General features: G+C 41.2%; 1 protein-coding gene across 4 annotated transcripts in view; it reads left to right on the top strand.

Moving 5' to 3' along the window:
- The first annotated feature begins 571 nt into the window (after nucleotides 1-571).
- The window catches only part of RAPH1 (Ras association (RalGDS/AF-6) and pleckstrin homology domains 1), a 91,693-nt gene continuing 73,065 nt past the window's right edge, over nucleotides 572-19,199 (top strand). For 2 of the 4 annotated variants that reach the window (XM_061455015.1, XM_061454997.1), the window contains exon 1: nucleotides 1,227-1,324. In XM_061455015.1, coding sequence (XP_061310999.1) covers nucleotides 1,313-1,324 — 12 coding nt within the window. In that variant the 5' untranslated portion in view covers nucleotides 1,227-1,312. Of the gene's footprint in view, nucleotides 902-1,226; nucleotides 1,325-19,199 lie in introns of those variants that run through there. The other 2 variants (XM_061455006.1, XM_061455026.1) reach the window with 2 other exon arrangements.

Genomic DNA, 19,199 nt, shown 5'->3' with positions numbered 1-19,199 from the left:
AAAAAAGGTGATCTCGGCCCTGGAGCTGCGGTACATCAGAATTAGGGGTAACTCCCAACGGCGGAGAGCGTGCCAGGGGCAGCCACTGCCGGCTCGGTGGGACATGAAACTGGGGGTTTCCGCAGCATTTGCCAACCTGCGGCAGACAGAAACCCCCGGTGACGGGACGGATAACGTCCGCCGGTGCCCGGACCGCACCGTACGCTCCGTGCAGCAGGCTGGCGGAGGCACGGCCGGCGCCTGCCGCCACCAGGTCCGGGCGGACCCGCTCCCCACGCCCTGGCAATGCGACCGCCTGGGCGAGCGCCAGCGGCCCCGGGGCGGCAGCAGCAGCAGCAGCTCTCCTCAGGGCTCCCTGCGCGCCAACCGCCGCTCGCGCGCCTAATCGCCCCAACGGCTACCCCGGCGCGCCAACCGCCGCTCGCGCGCCTAACCGCCCCAACGGCTACCCCGGCGCTGCGGGGTCCGGGCTGCCCCACGGGCGCTGGCGGTGGGCCCGGTGGGGCGGGGCGAGGTGCGGCCTGCGCGCCGGAAGTGAGCGGCGGGGGGGGGAGCTTGGAGCAGCGGCGGCGGGTGTTGGGGTGGTAGCGGCGTGGAGCGGGGTGAAGACTGTGCTGCCGGGTAGGGACGTGCTCTGGCGCCCGGGCGGAGCCGGTTCCGCGCTCGGCGGAAACGAGAAACGGGAAAGGAAGGGAGCGGCAGTGGGAACCGGTATCGGCGGCCACCATTAGCGGCGGGAGAAGGAGGAGCAGCAGCAGCAGCCGCAGCCGCGGGGGTCTGCGGGTGGAGCGGAGTCCGGGTGCCGCCGCCGGCAGCGAGCGGGAGCGTGCCCGCCGCCTCGCCCCTCTGTTTTGTCGGGGGCCGCCGTTGCCCGCCGGGGCTTCTCGGGAGCCGGGGCGAGGTGAGTGGTGGAGCCGCTTGTCGTGTGGGAGAGCCGGTGGGCGTCTGTGGGGCTATGCCGGGTGGGCAGGGAGCGGCGTTTCCTGCCGCTTCCCTCAGCCGGGCGGTGGGGCGGGGGCCGCTGAGGGACCGTTGCTATGGGGGGCTGGGCGGGGAGGACTTAAGCGAAGGAGTGTGAGAGGGGCGAGGATTTAACGGCTCGTGGTCTGCGTCTTGCGCCCCTCGCACGACCCGCACATCATCGGGTGATTTTTTCAAAATCGTGTTTGCAGTGCTGATGACTGGTGGAGGTTTTGCGTGCGTGTGCGTGGTTTCCCCACTCCCTGGCTCTTCCCCGTGTAAGGCATGCCTCGGAAGAGGCTGGGAAGTAAGCCGGGGATGCGCGAGGGATGTAGTCTGTGGTATCCAGACAATGTCAGCTTGGGTGAGTCTCCACCCTGTGGAGCTGCAGGCAGTCGAGTCCCCTGCACAGGCATTGCCCTGGCTCTCTGTGCCACCCGGGGAGCACAACATGCTGAGGTCCTTTCCTGGTGCAGAACGGGAAGATTAGTTTGGATTGTTTGTTACAATATCTTTATGTTTTGTTTTGTTTTTTTTTTTAAATAAAAGCCTGATCTGAAGTCTTCTAAGCTTCTTAGCCATACGACTTAGTGAGGGCAGGCTGTTTTGTGAAGAACCTCCCCAAGGAAAGCTGGTGTCTGCATTGGTTCTCATGAGGATGCAGAGAGTGCTGTATTGGGGTTTGCATGGGGAAAATCACTGATGGGGGGGGGAAGGAGGAGTGTCTGTACACAGGAGTGTCACATGACCTGTGTAAAATACGTACAGGTATACTTGCTTTTCTCCTACATTAATGCTAGTGGCGTTAAGAAGCTTGTCTGTGCATTTTGGAAGGTTATGTTTTATTTTGGATTTGTTATCTTGTGTGGTAGAAAATAGTCACTTGCATGTTTGGGCACTTGCATTTTATCATTTTACTGGCATTTCAAGGCTGTTTATATTTTTAGCTGGTTATAGGTATTCAGCAGGGGACAAACAGCAGCATGTAGTGTAATTCCTCTTTTACTGGGGGAGTACAGGTAATCCTGGTTTGGCACAAGTATACTATTTCATATGGCTAATATCTTTACAGTGCCATTAATGTGTTGGAGGAATGGGGGACTACTGTTTTGTGAGACTGCAGAATTGCACCCACCCCACTGAAAAAAAGAAAGTCTTTTTTCATCTGTCCTCCTCTTGTTCCCTCATCCTCCAGACAGGGACGCATCAGCTTGTAAAACCCCTTTGAGGAGAAAAATTAATGTAGATGTTTACTGATGAATAAATTCAGATGTTTATTGAAACTATATGTCTAAGCCAGAAAATCTTCCTGTTTTGCTGTCTGTTTAATCAGCTTTCCTCTGCTGAAAATTTCCTGTTAAAATAGAGGTACAGAAAAATCACTTGCTAAACCATCTTGAAGAACAAAATTATAGGTCCTAGATTCCAGTTCTAGATATTACGTTGCATGTAAGTTGTATAAAGATGTAGACATGTGCATTTTTAGTGTGCCAGTATCCTTTTTGGGTGGGTGTGGTGGATAGTGGAATATAGAGCTGGTTTTCTGCACCTGAGTTGCTGGTTTTTTGCATCAGTGAGTGGCAATCAAATTATCTTACAGAAATCCACATTAGAGGGGCTTTTTGCTTTCATAGAACAACGAGGTAAGTGGCAGTAAGGAATTTATTTATTGCCCTCCTACAAATTTCATTTTCAGAAAAGTATTTCCTTAAAATGGTTTTAAGACTCATGACATGCAATGAAGAGTCTTTCTACCACTGTTTCTCTGACTCAGCATGGGATGACAAAGATAAAAATATTGTTGAGATAAGTGACAATTTAGGAAAGCAATGTAGTTTAGCAGCTGTTAATCTATCAAAAGAATCCAAAAAATAATGTGAAATGGAACACTGACAAATTTTGCATAATCTCCAGTCCTCTTTCACTGGAAAATATCTTGAGACCACTGCCTTTAAAATAGTTTTTTTCCCGGGAAATAGTGCATTGACAGAAACTGTTGAACATCCTTGCAGGCTGTTCCTTTCTTATTAAGGTAAGCCGTGGCAGAACACCTGTGTTTTAAAGGAGTGTAGGAGACTTCTGTGGAAACTTTTGTAAGTAATCGTTCAATATGACTGATTTTAGGAGGCTTTATTTTTCAAGAGAGTGTCTCAGTTTTCTGAACATCAGAACATACGGATACTGCCTCGTTTCTCCCTCCTAACCACTGATTTATATTTTTTTTAGCTGTAAAGCTATTGTGTTTCTTCTGTCTTTGAATTTTGCAAGAATATGAACGTGTGCTCCTTTATCTCCTTCTTCAGCATCAAGATTTTTAATGAAATCAGATAGCTTTTCTAGCCAGAGATAGTTATTTCTTTGTACTCCTAATTGAACAGCTTCCTGCTGTATTAATCTGATCCATACTGGTCATAGAACCTGCCCTCCTTCTTCAAACTGTCTTTTGGCCATGGGAGGAGAAACCCCCCCATCTATCGAACTGAGACAGAGTTAAATCTGAGTGACTAAGCCAGTTAGGTAAATACTAAGAAGAATTGTGCTCAAGATCCCAGCTGTTAAGTAATTAGATCACATTCTTAATAGTAGAAAAATCCAAATCTCTTGCATTACAAATGAAGCCAGAAGTTGCAAAATAATAACACTGCCTTTTCTCTTACGATAAAAAATAGATTTATTACTTAATTTTCAAGTAGAGCTGAAATCATATACTTCACAGTTTCCCATTAACATCTTTTTGTACTGTGGACTCTGCTGATTAAATCTAGAACTTGTAACAGGTAGTTACAAAAGCCAGAAATACCAACTAGTATTTCAACCCCCAACAATAAACACTGATGGATGCTTATTTTCTGAGGTTTCATGCCCTTTCTCTGCAATTGCTAGAAGAAAACATATGTTGATTTACAGCTGAATAAGGCAATATCAGATAAACAAGTGTTACAAAAAGGGGCAGTCCTGATCTGTTTTATTGCTAAGGTTTAATAATGTGTAGAAATGACAGCAGACTGCTGAGTAGTCACTTTTAATGTATTTGTGTGGAATGTTAATTATGTTTAAGGAAATGTAATTTACGAAACCAAAATCGTGTATTGAGTAAGTTCTTATAAGGATTCAAAAAATACCTCTGTCATAATTGGCAGTCACAGATTTTTAATGAGTACACATGTTGAATGCTCTCCACCTTTAGGAATGTCTACAAGGTTAGGGAATGCCAGTGAAGAAACTTATACTATAATTGCCTGTTAGAATTGTTCATCAGATTGGCAAGGGATTTAGTTTCTTCTTGTTAATCTGCAAGCATTGTCATCACTTAAGAACTGTGTACATTGAAAATGGCATATTATTTTCAAGAGGTTAGTACTAGAAATTAGTAATAACTATCCAATTAAGCATATCAGTCCCTGTGCGAAAGACAGGTAAAATTCCATGATGATTCAGATTGCTAATAATCATCCTTGTAGTTGAAAATCTTATAAAGACTAAGAAAAGTATCTGCAGCATTCTTCTTATTCAACTTGATCCAGATACATTGGCTGATATTTTTTGACTTTTCTAAGAGTCAGTTCTCCAATTTGTCCTGAATAGTAACATTAATTATTTGCTAGGACAGGCTTAGTTGAAGTGTGTAATGTTAGATGTTACACAGAATAATATTTTTGAGATACATTTTTTTTAAAAGAACAGTCTGTTAATGAGCAGTTGAAATGTGTTGCTGTGTGAGCTGTCATGCTATTTGTTAGGATTTGTATGGAGGAAGATGATGTACATGGGAATTTGAAACTGCCCTGGGGTTAAATATTAGGAAAATAATTTTTTGCCATCTTGTTTTGTAATGAGTCAGTTGAATGCTATAGAGAAGACTTGGTGGTAAAGAGGAAATTTCAGAGCTACTATAAAAATAGTTTTAAAACTTTTTAGTCATGGAACATAATTTTTATCTGTTACTTAAGTTCTAGTCTCAGAAATTGATCAGATTAAATTGAAGTAATCAGAAAGGTAATTTAATCTTCAGTGCCTCTGGTGTTTCTTTCCAGGAGAGCAGTGTGTAATGTGAAAGTTCTTATACAAAAATACTATATTGAGTCTGATGAGGGAGTTATGCACAGCAGCAAAACTGTTATGATGTATTTATGTTTTTTGGCTAAACATTTTAAAGTGTTCAAGAACTAAAGCTGTTGCTGAGAAAAATGCACTGATGCTGCATACAGCAAATAAACACCATGAGGTTTGTTCTCATCTTGTGTAAAAATTATCTTAAATGTCATCTCTATTGGAATGTGAACATATTGTTCAAACTGTTTTATTTGACTTAATGAATGTTCTTTTACCGTGTAAGGGGGTCAGTACTCTTGTCAATATAAGTGTTTAGAATAGCAAATTGTGTTTGTATTATAAAACATAATGTTAAGCACAGATCCAAACCACTGTTTCCTACTGTTTATTAGAGCACAGTAGCTGATTTCTAGCAGATCAGGATCAGAAAGAAGCAGGATCAAGAAGTGACATCATTCTCCAGTTCTGTGGCTCTGATCAGTTTTATTATTTGCCCCAGTATTACACTTTCACCTAAAAAAGTAATGGAGAAGTTAAATAGAGACCCTGATCATTTCTCTCAAATGCATGTATGAAGTGGAAAAATATGCTAAATAGAACATATATGCAGAAAGGGACTGGAGGGAGTCTAGTTGGCATCCTTCCTCCTCTCCAGAAGTTTACCCTTCAGAAAGCTTTGGGAGCAGTTGCATGCAGACTGTCAGAAATGTTTATTCATGTCATAGAGTTGAAGTCTAATGCCTGTTGCTAGCAGAGGATCCTTTGCTACTGCCAGTGCTGGTATTTCCTCATCTTGTCCTTCCCTTTTCCCACAGACCTACCAATTTGCTGTGTTTGTAGGATCTTTAGTGATTGCTGAACTATTGTGTGTTAAAAGTACTCTCAAAAAGAAGAGAGTAGTGAGATTTAATCCCTGTACATTCTGTGATCGGGTGGATGATGAAAGCGTCTGGGGCTCAAGTGATCTTCTCTTCACTCCTTCCATCTTCCATTGATGATGTGGGACGGAATGGGAAAATTCAGTCCATAAACGACTGGCTTCGAGACTGGTGCTGTAGGCAGGGCTTTGGATTCTTTGATAATGGCTGGTTTTATAGGGCACCAGGCTGGACAATGGCATGTGGGAAAGGTTTGTCTCACAGAGGCAAAAGGATGCTGGGGCATGAATTAGCAGGGCTCATTTGGAGAGCTTTAAACTAGATTCGAAGGGGGATGGGGTTGTAGCTGGGCTTGCCCCAGTGGGGCAGCACTCCAGAACTGATGAAGACTGGGAGGCCCCCTATAATCCTAGGGTGAAATCGGTGTGCTCAGCTCGCTCCCTGGAATGTCTGTACACCAATGCGCGCAGCATGGGAAATAAGCAGGAGGAGTTGGAAACCTGTGTTAAGTCAGGAGACTATGATCTGGTGGCAATTACAGAGACGTGGTGGGACAGCTCACATGACTGGAATATAGTCATGGAGGGCTATGTCCTTTTCAGGAAAGACAGGCCAGCCAGGAGGGGTGGTGGGGTTGCTCTTTATGTGCGAGAGTAGCTACAATGCACCGAGTTCTGTCCAGGGACAGATGACGAGCAAGTTGAGAGTCTGTGGGTGAGAATTAAGGGGCAGGCTGGCAGGGGCGATACTGCTGTGGGTGTCTGTTACAGACCACCAGATCAGGGTGAGGAAGTTGACGAGGCCTTCTACAGGCAGCTGAGAGCGGCCTCACAGTCACAGGCCGTGGTCGTCGTGGGGGATTTTAACTTCCCTGATGTTTGCTGGAAGGACCACTCAGCAACCCAGCCACAGTCCAGGAGGTTTCTCCAGTTTATGGATGATAACTTCCTCATGAAATTGGTGGATGAGCCAACCAGGAGAGGAGCACTGCTGGATCTCATCCTCACTAACAAGGAGGGTCTGGTCGAAGCAGTAAGGGTTGAGGGCTGCCTTGGTTGCAGCGACCACGAGATGGTGGAGTTCAGGATCTTGTGTGGTAGGACCAGTAGAATAGCAAGTAGAGTTGAAACCCTGGACTTTAGCAGGGCAAACTTTGGCCTTTTCAAGCAATTGCTAGGGGAAATCCCATGGGCAAGGCTGCTTGAAGGTAAAGGGGGCCAAGATAGTTGGTTGGCATTCAAGGATTGCTTTTTCCGAGCTCAAGATCAGAGCATCCCGACACGTAGGAAGTCAAGGAAGAGGGCCAAGAGACCTGCGTGGCTAAATAGGGAATTGCTGGGTATGCTCAAGTGGAAGAGGAGAGTTTACAGGTCATGGAAGGAGGGGCTGGCCACTTGGGAGGAATATAAGGCTGCTGCTAGAGGATGTAGGAAGGCAGCTAGGATGACTAAGGCCTCCTTAGAATTAAATCTGGTGAGAGGGGTCAAGGACAGCAGAAAAAGCTTTTTCAAATACATGGCAGATAAAACAACACCAGAGGCAATGTAGGCCCACTGATGAATGGGATGGGTGCCCTGGTGACAGAAGATACAGAGATGGCAGAGTTACTGAATGCCTTCTTTGTCTCTGTCTACTCTGCTGGAGGCAGTCCTGAAGAGCCCTCTACCCCTGAGACCTTAGATGAAGTCAGGTCAACGGAGCGGTTTGCCTTACTTGATGTGGAATGGGTTAGAGACCAGTTGAGCACTCTGGACATCCATAAATCCATGGGTCCAGATGGGATGCACCTGCGGGTGCTGAGGGAACTGGCGGAAGTCATTGCTAGACCACTCTCCATCATCTTTACCAAGTCTTGGGAAACGGGAGAGGTGCCTGAGGACTGGAGGAAAGCAAATGTCACTCCAGTCTTCAGAAAGGGCAAGAAGGAGGACCCGGGTAACTATAGACCGGTCAGCCTCACCTCCATCCCTGGGAAAGTGATGGAACACCTTCTCCTTAGTGCCATCTTAAGGCATATCAAGGATAAGAGGGTTATGAGGGGCAGTCAACATGGCTTCACCAGGGGGAAATCATGTTTGACCAATCTCTTAGCCTTTTATGAGGAAATAACATGGTGGATGGATGATGGCAGAGCGGTGGATGTGGTCTACCTTGACTTCAGCAAAGCATTTGACACAGTCTCCCACAGCACCCTCAGAGCTAAATTGAGGAGGTGTGGTCTGGATGATCAGGTAGTGAGGTGGGCTGTGAACTGGCTGAAGGAGAGAAGCCAGAGAGTTGTAGTCTATGGGGCGGAGTCTAGTTGGAGGCCTGTAACTAGTGGAGTGCCTCAAGGGTCAGTACTGGGACCGGTATTATTTAATATATTCATCAATGATTTAGATGAGGGAATTGAGTGTACTATCAGCAAGTTTGCTGATGACACTAAGCTGGGAGGAGTGGCTGACACGCCAGAAGGTTGTGCTGCCATCCAGTGAGACCTGGACAGGCTGGAGAGTTGGGCAGGCAATAACTTGATGAAATATAACAAGGGAAAGTGTAGAGTCCTGCATCTGGGCAGGAACAACCCCAGGTTCCAGTATAGGTTGGGGAACGACCTGTTAGAGAGCAGTGTAGGGGAGAGGGACCTGGGGGTCCTAGTGGACGACAGGATGACCATGAGCCAACACTGTGCTCTTGTGGCCAAGAAGGCCAATGGCATCCTGGGGTGTATTAGAAGGGGGGTGATTAGTAGGTCGAGAGAGGTCCTCCTTCCCCTCTACTCTGCCCTGGTGAGACCGCATCTGGAATATTGTGTCCAGTTCTGGGCCCCTCAGTTCAAGAAGGACAGGGACCTGCTGGAGAGAGTCCAGTGCAGGGCAACGAAGATGATTAAGGGAGTGGAGCATCTCGCTTATGAGGAAAGACTGAGGGAGCTGGGTCTCTATAGTTCGGAGAAGAGAAGACTGAGGGGTGACCTTATTAGTGTATATAAATATATAAAGGGGGAGTGTCACGAGGATGGAGCCAGGCTCTACTCAGTGGCAAACAATGATAGGACGAGGGGTAATGGGTACAAACTGGAACACAAGAGGTTCCACTTAAACTTGAGAAGAAACTTCTTCTCAGTGAGGGTGACAGAACACTGGAACAGGCGGCCCAGAGAGGTTGTGGAGTCTCCTTCCCTGGAGACATTCCTGTGTAACATTATCTAGGTGTTCCTGCTCTGGCAGGGGGATTGGACTAGATGATCTTTTGAGGTCCCTTACAATCTCTAGCATACTGTGATACTGTGATCCAGTTTACAGCAGGATCCACAGCATGCTAGACTAGTAAAGTTGAAGGGGTAATGAGTTGTGATGAAAGGTTCTACCCTTGGGGAACTATTGAGAGAGGAAGAGAAGCTACATCCTTGTGTACTTTTTCCTAGATCACAATTATTTGGTTTTATATCATGTAGTTTTGCAAAATTAAAGGTGCTTTTATCTCTGGGTTGTAAAAGCATTTTTAAAAATAAAGAAGAACTAACAGGCTGTTATTTGCATCTTGTGAGTATTAAAAGGCAACTGTTCAGGGCTTCAGAGCCTGTTATAGGAAATAATTTGCACCTTGATTTTGTAAATGAATTTGTTTTCATATCTAGATGACAAATGTTATCTGTACTTACTTAGGCAAGATGGTTTACAAAACTGAGGTGGGTTCTAGCTCAATATTGAAAACAGTAAGTTTTTCAAGACATTTCCAAACATCTAATGAGAGAGACTGATTTTTGCAGCCTAATGATGATCTTCCAAAGGTGAAATTGGCATGGGAAGCTTATTAGTTTTGCGGAAATACTATACTTGCATACTGACTGCCTTCATTTTAATCTTGTGTTTTTTTCTGCTTTCTGTCAAAGATCATTGCTTGTTACTCCTTTATGGTTTAGAACAAGAGGTATTGAATCAAGTGGAAAGTACTGTAACAAAAGTGAAATTGTTTCATTATGATTATGACAGTGTTCCATCTCATCTCATTGGCTAGGAATACATGAAGAAAAGTTAAACTCCAAAGTTCTTAATTTGTGTGAACTCTGTGTCTGCAAGGGCATGCCACCCTGTGTGAAATAAATGGCATATCTACTCTAGCTTCTTTCAGAAGTGCGGACAGTGTTCTGTTGGGTGTATGTTACTGATGGATTGTGACAGGACTTAAAATAAAGCCTCAGGCTTTGGTATTGCCCTGTTGGCTATTCCTAGGCAGTTTCCCACTCATGGTTGTTTTCGATTTCATCCTGACTTGCCTAGTTCGTGTCTGTGTAGTGATGAGGCATCTCACATAGGATTTTTGATTCCATGCCAGCAGCCAAGCATTCCAAGCTCTCTTTATTTATCCATAGTAATTTTGCTTCCTGCTTTTCTCCTTGCTAGAAGGACCACTGTGATCTTGTTGCACCATTTAAAATTGAGTTAATCATTGTTGGAATCTGGTTTAATATACCAGTGCAAGTTTGGACTTCCCCAGGTGTCTGTAATCATTCTTCTTCACAGGTGACTAAAGAACTTTTACACAAATGTGTTTTATAGTGCCTTAAAAAAAACCCAAAACCTAAAATGAAGAAACTCCTTAAGTTGTTCTGAGCCTTTAAAGAAAAATGCCTTACAGACCTCTGTTCTCCAAGGAAGTTGTTACCTATCTCTTTAATGCATGACTTAAGAAAGTGACCTTTTACTTGAACATGTAGTTCTGAGCCTCTCAGATGGAAGTCTGGTTGATTGCATGCTATTTGCCGAAAAGCATTCTGCGAGTTTGTTGTGTGTATCAATGAACAACGTTTCCAGTAGTTTAGATTTTAGTTAGCAGTAGCTGTGTCTGAGGGCTTAAGAAAAGCACTTACATCTACTAAACAGTGCCATTTTATTTAGGAGGGGGCAAGGGGTAAAAGCCTGTAATTTGCACTCACTATTGACTTCACAAGATGACTAAAACTTGTGAATTCCTTTGATTATCTCTGAGTACAGAGAGAAGAACTCTATCTGGGGCTGGGTAACAAGATCACTTTTTCTGTCCCCTCTACTCAGGTATGTCTATCAATAAGTGACTTAGTGATGTCTTATGATCAGTTCTGTGAAACTGAAAGGCTATTTAACAGATTGATGTGAGTGCCAACAATAAATTCCTGCCCAAGGAGGAATTTAAGGAATTATTTTCCTAAAGAAATATTCAGTTGTTCTGGATTAGAGACCTCAGAAATTCTTTCTGTAAGAAGCATAGCAGAAGTGAGAAGTCTCATTTTCAGCAATTACATAGAAGGGGAGCCCCATGGAAAAGTGTGGATGTTGTCTTCCCTTCTGGCAGCTGGCAGAGCAGAAAATTGAAGCAATAGGGAAATGAGTGAAATTTTTAGGAGGAACCACATGTCCACATCACAGTTCTATTTGTGCTTGCTATCCTAGTTAATGAAAATCAAACACTTTCTTGTTAAAATGGAAAACAGCCCCCCCCCAACCCAGTCAAGTGTTTGTGATTAGCTTGAATGAGACGTTGTTTTGATATTGTTTATTCCTATTTAGCTTGAATCTGTAAAAAAATAAATAAATTAAGGTCCTCAAAACCAACAACAAAAAAAAACCAACAACAAAACAAAACCTTGTAATGAGAAATCTTAAATTAGCTTTCATCAACTGGAATGGAATATTCCTGGCATGACTAGTGTGTGTTGTGGGGTTCAAAGTCCAGTGTAGAGCAAACAAAGTATTTTCAGACTCTGCACTTTCAACTTCAGTGGTGTTTCATTTCTGAAATGTGATGACTTGGGTGTCTCTTTTTGAAAAGAGGTGTTACTTAATCTTAATTCTCCTGAATTACCTGTTACACCCAGATGTTTGGGGGATGATTTTATGTGTGTGTCTGTTTGGGGACTAGATCTTCTGAAAGTATTTTAAGTTTGTGTGGCCTTTAATTTAAAATGCACGCAGTACAGGAAAAAAACCATTATCACCTGACACAAATTACTGTGATCTAATGTACAGACTGTCTGCTGTCATCGTCATAAAAAGAATTTAAACTGAACTGCTGTTGCTTGCTTTCTGGCTTAAAGACTGATTTGAGTGCACTGCATAAGGAATATTACTGCATTATCTGTGACTTTTCAAATTGTTCCACATATCTAGTACCTTCTGATGATTGTTTTCCATTAATTCTTGTAAAGTGTGTACTTTCTTACTTCAAAGATGATAATACAAATTATGACCCTGTATAACATGACAGTGGGCCAACCTCATGTCTTTATGCTGTAAAATAAGTGCATTTGCATTTGACAAATGAGAAGTGAATCAGAAAACTAATAATATAGGTCTAAAGTGTTTATAAAAGAGGAGAATGCATTAAAGCAGTGTCTTCCTAAGACTTGACTTAGTTTCTTGATTTTGTAGAGCATAACCCCCCCCGCCTTCAGAGCTTGGATTCCACCTCTCCATTTGTATTTTGTATTTATTTATTTATTTTAATCTTGAAGGTACATGGTCTTTCTTTGGTTGAAAATGTACCTCACCTGAAACTAGAAGGCCAGAGCTTTTTAGTTTTTTGTATTTATGTTCATTATTCACTTTCTAAGTTTAGTCTGGCATACTCTTCAATACAACTCTCCACAGGCTAGGAGCTTGTAAGTGCAACTTTTCTTTATATATGATCTGGTAAAATATGATAAAATGTTACAAGATATAGGTACGTCTTGTGTAGTATGTTGTTCCAGTTAAAGCTGCCTAAATCTTTATTTTTCTACTTTAGACTGACTTGAAAAGCAAGATAAAGGGCCAGTTGCTCTCTTATGAAAATGTTAAAAATTGCAGCTGACCTTATGTTGTCTGCATTCTTTTTGCCTTCCAGTGTGGATTTAAATATTCGGCTTTACAACTGCTCATGCTTTCTCTGTGTTATGATGAGCTGTAAGGGTTGAGAAGGCATGGCCTATTGATAAATTCAGCAGCTGCTTCTTCATTCCTAAAATGACTTTTGCTGCACTGCTTTCCTTGAAATGTTGGTGTTTTACCATGATTCAGGCAATGTTATTTTAGGCATATGGAGCTAACATGTATTCGAAAGTAGGGCTTTCTTGGTTTTGCAGTTTGAAATATATTGGCTTATATATGGCTATATATCGGGGTACTGTATATAAAGTATGCATCTTGAATTGTCACTTTTTATCATGGCAATTTATTCCAAGACACTCAGACTGAAGTATTGAACTTTTTTGGAGTACAGTGAAAGCCACTGTTCAAAACAGTGGTATATAGGGTATGAAGTTCTTTTTTTAAGAGTTTGGAATACATAGGTAGTTAACCAGTTAAAATATTATATTATTCATTCACATTTTGAAAAGAAGATACAAAATTTTGCATGACATGACTCATGGATAACTGTAAGTAAGTGTCAGTGCTGTGATGGAGTCATCTATTAAACTAAAGAACACTACTTTGGAGGGGGAGGGTATTGAAGGTCCAGTAAAAGAATCCCTTTATTTACTTAATATTTCTTTTGTAATTTCTGAAGTTATGCTTGCTTAATTGCTTCCTTGTGATTGGTAATACTTCACTGGTGGTGGCAGCAGGGGTAGCAGCAGTCCAGACCTGTGTGCATCAAGAATTGTTTATATAGTTACATGGAAGTAGTCTGAACACAGGTTTGAGGCTTGTATTTCAATACCAGTAAATAGTGATGATTTCACTATCATGAGGTGTGCATGCTGTAGCCTGGTATTTAATGGAATACAAAGATATGGAATACAAAGATATGTAGTTTTCATATTTTTATTGCCATTATGCTTAATACGTTTTATGAATCACGCTTAGATAATCTGTAAGTAACTCTGATCTTTCCAAAGATGGGCAAGATAAGCACTGAAATTATATCCATGACTTTGCATTCTGTAAAAAATATTGATTTGTGCTCTCTGTGTATTGCTGATCTTTTATAGTTTCTTGAGGAATAGGACATTATTTAAAATGATGAAGTTCGGTCTGCCGCAGAGGAAGCATTATATTATGGATTAAATGCTGTCCTTGTCGTCTTTGAACCACACTTTTTCAGCTGTCTTGTTACATGCATGCTTTTTTATTTTGTACAGTCTTCCAGTTCTCTAGTTGAGTTTCAGACAACGAGTAGTTTTGAAAGCTGTACGTGTAGTGTTCTTGCCCTGTTTTGGGGTATTGGTCCTGGAATGGTTGTTTCTGAAATGCTGATTGGTTTGAAACTGGATAGGTAGCAAGATCCTCTTTTTGTTGTGTTCAGTTCCTTCCTGTACTTGGGCTTATGTTTGCATGTGTGCTCTTTAAGCTTTATTGGCTAGAATTGTCCAGCGGGAGAAACTACATCCACAGTGAACCGGACAGAATATTGTTCTTGGTGCTCCCCATCTCAAAATGCACATGTGGGTAGGCTGGATAGTATAATTAGCTAGTCCTGTGTTTTGTGTGTATTCTTCTCAGCTGGGAGAAATTCTTTAGATGATGCACAAGGATTGAAAAAGGGGCTGCAAACTTGCTTTCTATGACTTGAGTGCATTTTAAAAAATACAAACTGGCAGGAATAATAAAGCTGGGAAGAGGTACTGTTCAAATTGGCTTTACTATTTAGCACAGAAGGGTGTGAATGATTCCACAGATGTATTGTTTTTAATTTTTAATTGTTTTCTTATGAGAGAAGGTTGTGCCATCAGGTGAGAAGTTGAGATGAGGGATAAACAAGGTCTTAGGATGCATTTTTTTTTTAATTTTTTTTTTTTAATAGGTATTTCTTCATAAATGTTGTGGGGCATGATCTGGCTTGTGATTGAGCTGTTTGATCTCCAGATCTCATGTCCATTAGTTGCATTGAATGGATAGAGACAGTGACCTAGAAATAGTGCTAGGAGCCAGGCATGGAGTCCTGGTAGTCATCAGCAGTATTGCTGTGGAACCATAGCCTGTCAGTTCCCTTAGTAAGTGTGAAGGCTTCTTGGCAGTTCTGACAGAACAGCTGCAACTGATGTTACAGAATACTAGCAAGTAATTGTTGAGTCATTTGCTGCTGATTATTCTAGCCACTGTCCAGTAAAAAATGAATTTTGGCTAGCTTCTTGACTAAAATTTTCACGTGCACATTGATGACCAGTCTTTCAAAAAGTGGTTATTACACTAACTTTGCACTGAGTACGGCTTGTCAGGCTTTTGCTACACTGCTGTGTGTTCAGCCAATACCAGAATGTGAGGTTAAGATCTTAGAATACTCTTGAACAATAAAAGGAGAGCAAAACAGCATGACCAATATCTTCAGCCTTCTCTAACTTCAGTAAAACTGAATTGTGTGTACTGCTGCCTTCAGTACCATGGGAAAATTGTCCACCTAATTGCTTCCTTATTTTTTCTTTTTATATGTGTCATCCTTCAAAATGTATTGCGGGATTTCTGTTAAATATAGAAGAGCATTTTCAACAGAATGTCAAGTCCAGTTGTATGAGAACAGAAGTTTCTTCAGGTTCATCAGCATAATTTGAAACCTAGCATGTGTCTGAGTAGTTTAATCTGAAAAAAAAACTACCCATCCCTAAAATGTAACTATGTTCTGTGTGGAAATGCTCTATTTATTTATTGAGATTTAAGTATTTGAGGATTCTTTGTAATGGATTATGTTGGTAATACTGCCTACCTCTTATATAGTGCCTTTTATGAGCGAGTGTGCGAAAGTATACTGGTGTAAATAAAAGTAAAGTAAGGGTTTTTCCTTTCTAACTTTCTGACCTCTCCAATACAGTTACAGCTAGAAAGTGATGGCATTGAGTACTAGGAATCAATCCTTGGTTCGTGTCACCAACAGTGTTTAGTACTGTAACAACGATATGTGGAAATATTTCACAACTTTATTGCACTGACTTTTGGTATTGTTTTTCTTTTTTTTCACAGAAGGTGCACTTTTCTTATTTGTTTTTCCTTACTTGAAGAAGTGTAGAGTCTTGTGGTTGGGTTTTTTGTTGTTTGTGGGGTTTTGTTTTTATGTGAAAATGTGGTTTTAGTTTTTCCTTACAGTGTTCGACTTGCAAAATTAAATTTAAGTGGCATACTGCCTTTTGTATACATGTAATGTTGTCAAATCCGAAGTACGCTATTTTAAGTCTAATATTTCTTGACCTTTTTAACAGTGTATTTCTTTCTGCTGTCACTTCCTTTTGGAATAAGAAAAAACCTGTTTGTTTTAGATGAATCAGAAAGTTTATATAGAGAAACTTGGATTTATATACATGTTGCTTGGATTGTATGCTGTACCCTGCAGATAGTCTTAACCTTTCCTGTGATGGGAAGGTGAGGTCTTGTGGTTCTTTTCAGTACTTGATTATGAGAGGGGAGTGATGATGTGTTTATACTTTCAAGACCAGGTTGGACGAGGCCTTGGGTGATATGGTTTAGTGTGAGGTGTCCCTGCCCATGGCAGGGGGGTTGGAACTAGATGATCTTAAGGTCCTTTCCAACCCTAACTATTCTGTGATTCTATGATTCTGTGTGCAAGCTTTGCATCAAGAAACCTCCAATATGAACTTGTGGATTATTTCTGAGTTTAGACATGACATTAGCTACTTTTATTTACTTATATCTTGAGGGTATTTTGAATGTGGCATCTGAAGTATTTTGCCTAGTGGTGTCAGCAAGCATAGGAGGTTTTCCTAAAATTTTGTTTTGTACTTTATTAAATATCTGGGTTGTCTTTAAAGTCTGATTTTATTTTTTTTTTTTTGTTCCACCCCAACCTGCAGAATCAATTTTTCAGTGAACTTCTTGATGTTCCAATTTATACAAAAGTCTGTAGAGATTAAATGCACCAGAAATGCTCAGAGATTGTTAAAACCAGATAATAGCTCAACATTGGTGTATATTTTTATTTTTATGGAATGGTTTGTTAACATTTGACCTTTTTAAAATCTGTTGCTTTGAATTACGTCAAATACTTTCAGCTATTGAGTCATGAATAACATAATTCCATCTCTTAGTCCTCCTCTAATATATCTATGTGCCATGCAAATTCAGATGCCTTGTTTTTTTTTAGGATGGACTCTGTTATGTTCTCTGTTACTTTATTTTAAAGGTCCAATGTTAACTTCCTCTGTTTATGCTTAGAACCATCTTGTGTCATATCAGGCTACAGTGTGAAAACCCATTTTCCTCATGGAAGATTGTAATGTGAAGCCTAGTGAGGGACAAGCCCTGTTATATTGCTAGCAGTGTTCCTGAAAAGCATTGACCAAAGTGTTGTTGGATGCTAAACTTAAAATCAGAAAGCACCAGTTCATGTTCTGAAAAGGTTTTACTAAATTTAGGCTACCTATGTTATAATCAAATTTCATTTTTTGTTGGTTTTACTGATGATATCATTAGTTGAAAAGCTGGAGTTCTACCTTACTCTGCTTTTCCAGCTTTTAAAGAAGTTCCTTGTTTGTTTTGATGGTGAGGAGCCAAATAGTTTCTTTACAGCTTTAGGCCTACTTTTACTGTTGATTAGAAGGGGAGATTAATGTCAGGGCATACCTTTACAAAAACCTGCATTTCTAGGGACAGGAACATGTTCTCTACCTATCCCTCTGCCTTAATCCAGTGAGCTACCTACTGTGATGTAGGTGTCCAAGATGAGATGCCCTGACCTCTGTGAATCCGCTTTAATGTGCTTCTCGTGAATTAAATGGAGAAAGAAAAAACAGAGGAGGCGACTTAATAGTAAGGGCTGTGACACCTTTGTCTTTGAGATGGAAGGACAACTCGAACTCTGAAAGATGAAGATGGATAAAGTGTATTACCTGTACAGATTTTGGGACCTCCAAAGAAGGAGCTTCATGTCAGTCCAAGTGTTTCCCGCCTTGCTGATGCAAACAGGTATGTGGCATTATCAAACACACCATTCCTGTAGTCTGGACCTGCTCTCTGACAGAAATTATAAATAAGTATACATAACCTTTAATTGTATATTTTAGTAATTATAAGCTACCTTTACTGCAGAGAGATGTTGGGATGCAGGGAGAATGTGAAGCTCCTGGTAGAATTAAATTTATAAATGCAAAACTGATTTTTTTTTTTTTTTTTTTTGGAGTGGTGGGGGCTTGGAAGCCTGTTCTGATCTGTCACCAGCTGTCCCTTTAAGATGTGTGAGGCTGTAGCTTCTGTCAGCAAAACTTTATAAATCCTTTGGAAAGATAATAGGTAGAAGTTGCCAGCAAGACTTAAACCTGAGTGGGTGGTTAGAGGCCTGAAGAAAGACAGGAAACCAATAAAAGCCATGAAATAATTAATTGTTTTTTTTAGCCTTCATTGTAAATCCTTTCATGGTGCTGCTTTTTTTAATTTAATTTAACTTGAGACAGAGAACTAAGATTCAAGCATCGTAATACGTCCTACAAAAAAGGAAACTAAAAAAGTGTTCTAGCCAATTCACACCTCGCTGTTATCCATCTGAGGAAATAAGACTGTAGGCTAATGGAATATTCAACAAACTTCTACATCTGCATAAACTATTTCATACTGTAATAGACAAACACAACTTGGAGATTATTTTACTTGTAAATATTGAGGTGCTAATAAATTGAGAGACTTATTGTAATGTGGGTTTTAAACTGGTTGCTGTCACCTATGTTTTAAATAGTTACTTTTGCCACTTTGGCACATTTTGGGTACAGCAAATTCATGCAGATTGGTTCTTTCCTGCCAGTCCTTGTCCTTAACAAGATGCGAATGTGGTCCAAGTAATTACCATTTCTACTGTCACAAATTACATTCTTTATACAGTGTGGTCAACTCAGTACAGCAGCTTTAGCAGTAAAAATAGTCATTGTAGTACACATTCCACTTTTAGTGTTCTGTAGCTTATTCATCTGGCTCAGTCTTTATACCAAAGAAGATATTTTTGAGGAAACAAAAATAATTGTTCTTTTGGGATGTTCAGAAAAAAACTTTCCTCTGAGGCTTGCCAAATTGTTACACAGCTGTTAAGATGATATAATGGTTTTTTGTTTGACTAAGGTTGTAAATAAGAACTTCCTTCCTCCTGCATTTATAATAGATCTAGCTGTGTGCAGAATTTATGATAAATTTCTTCCAAATTTCTCTTGAGGGAGAGTACCTATGAAATGCTTACAAACTTCAACATGCACTTTATATTTGCTTATGAGGTGGGTGACCTAATTTTCTGTGAACTAGATATAACCTCCTCCCATAGCCCTGCCAAAAAAGTATATATCTAGAATAAGAGTTTGTCCTGGTTTTATAAAGCAGAAAAATACTCTTCTGTGAGAATTCTTGATCAGAATACCCTTGATCTTGGAGGAGTTCACAAGGG

This window comes from Pezoporus flaviventris, unplaced genomic scaffold (genome assembly GCF_033815535.1).
Source record: "Pezoporus flaviventris isolate CSIRO_AGI_PZ_B2104156 unplaced genomic scaffold, CSIRO_AGI_Pfla_v1 ptg000001l, whole genome shotgun sequence".
Classification (NCBI taxonomy): domain Eukaryota; kingdom Metazoa; phylum Chordata; class Aves; order Psittaciformes; family Psittacidae; genus Pezoporus; species Pezoporus flaviventris.
The sequence above is the reverse complement of the archived record's forward strand: the minus strand, read 5'-3'. Positions and strand labels throughout refer to the sequence as shown.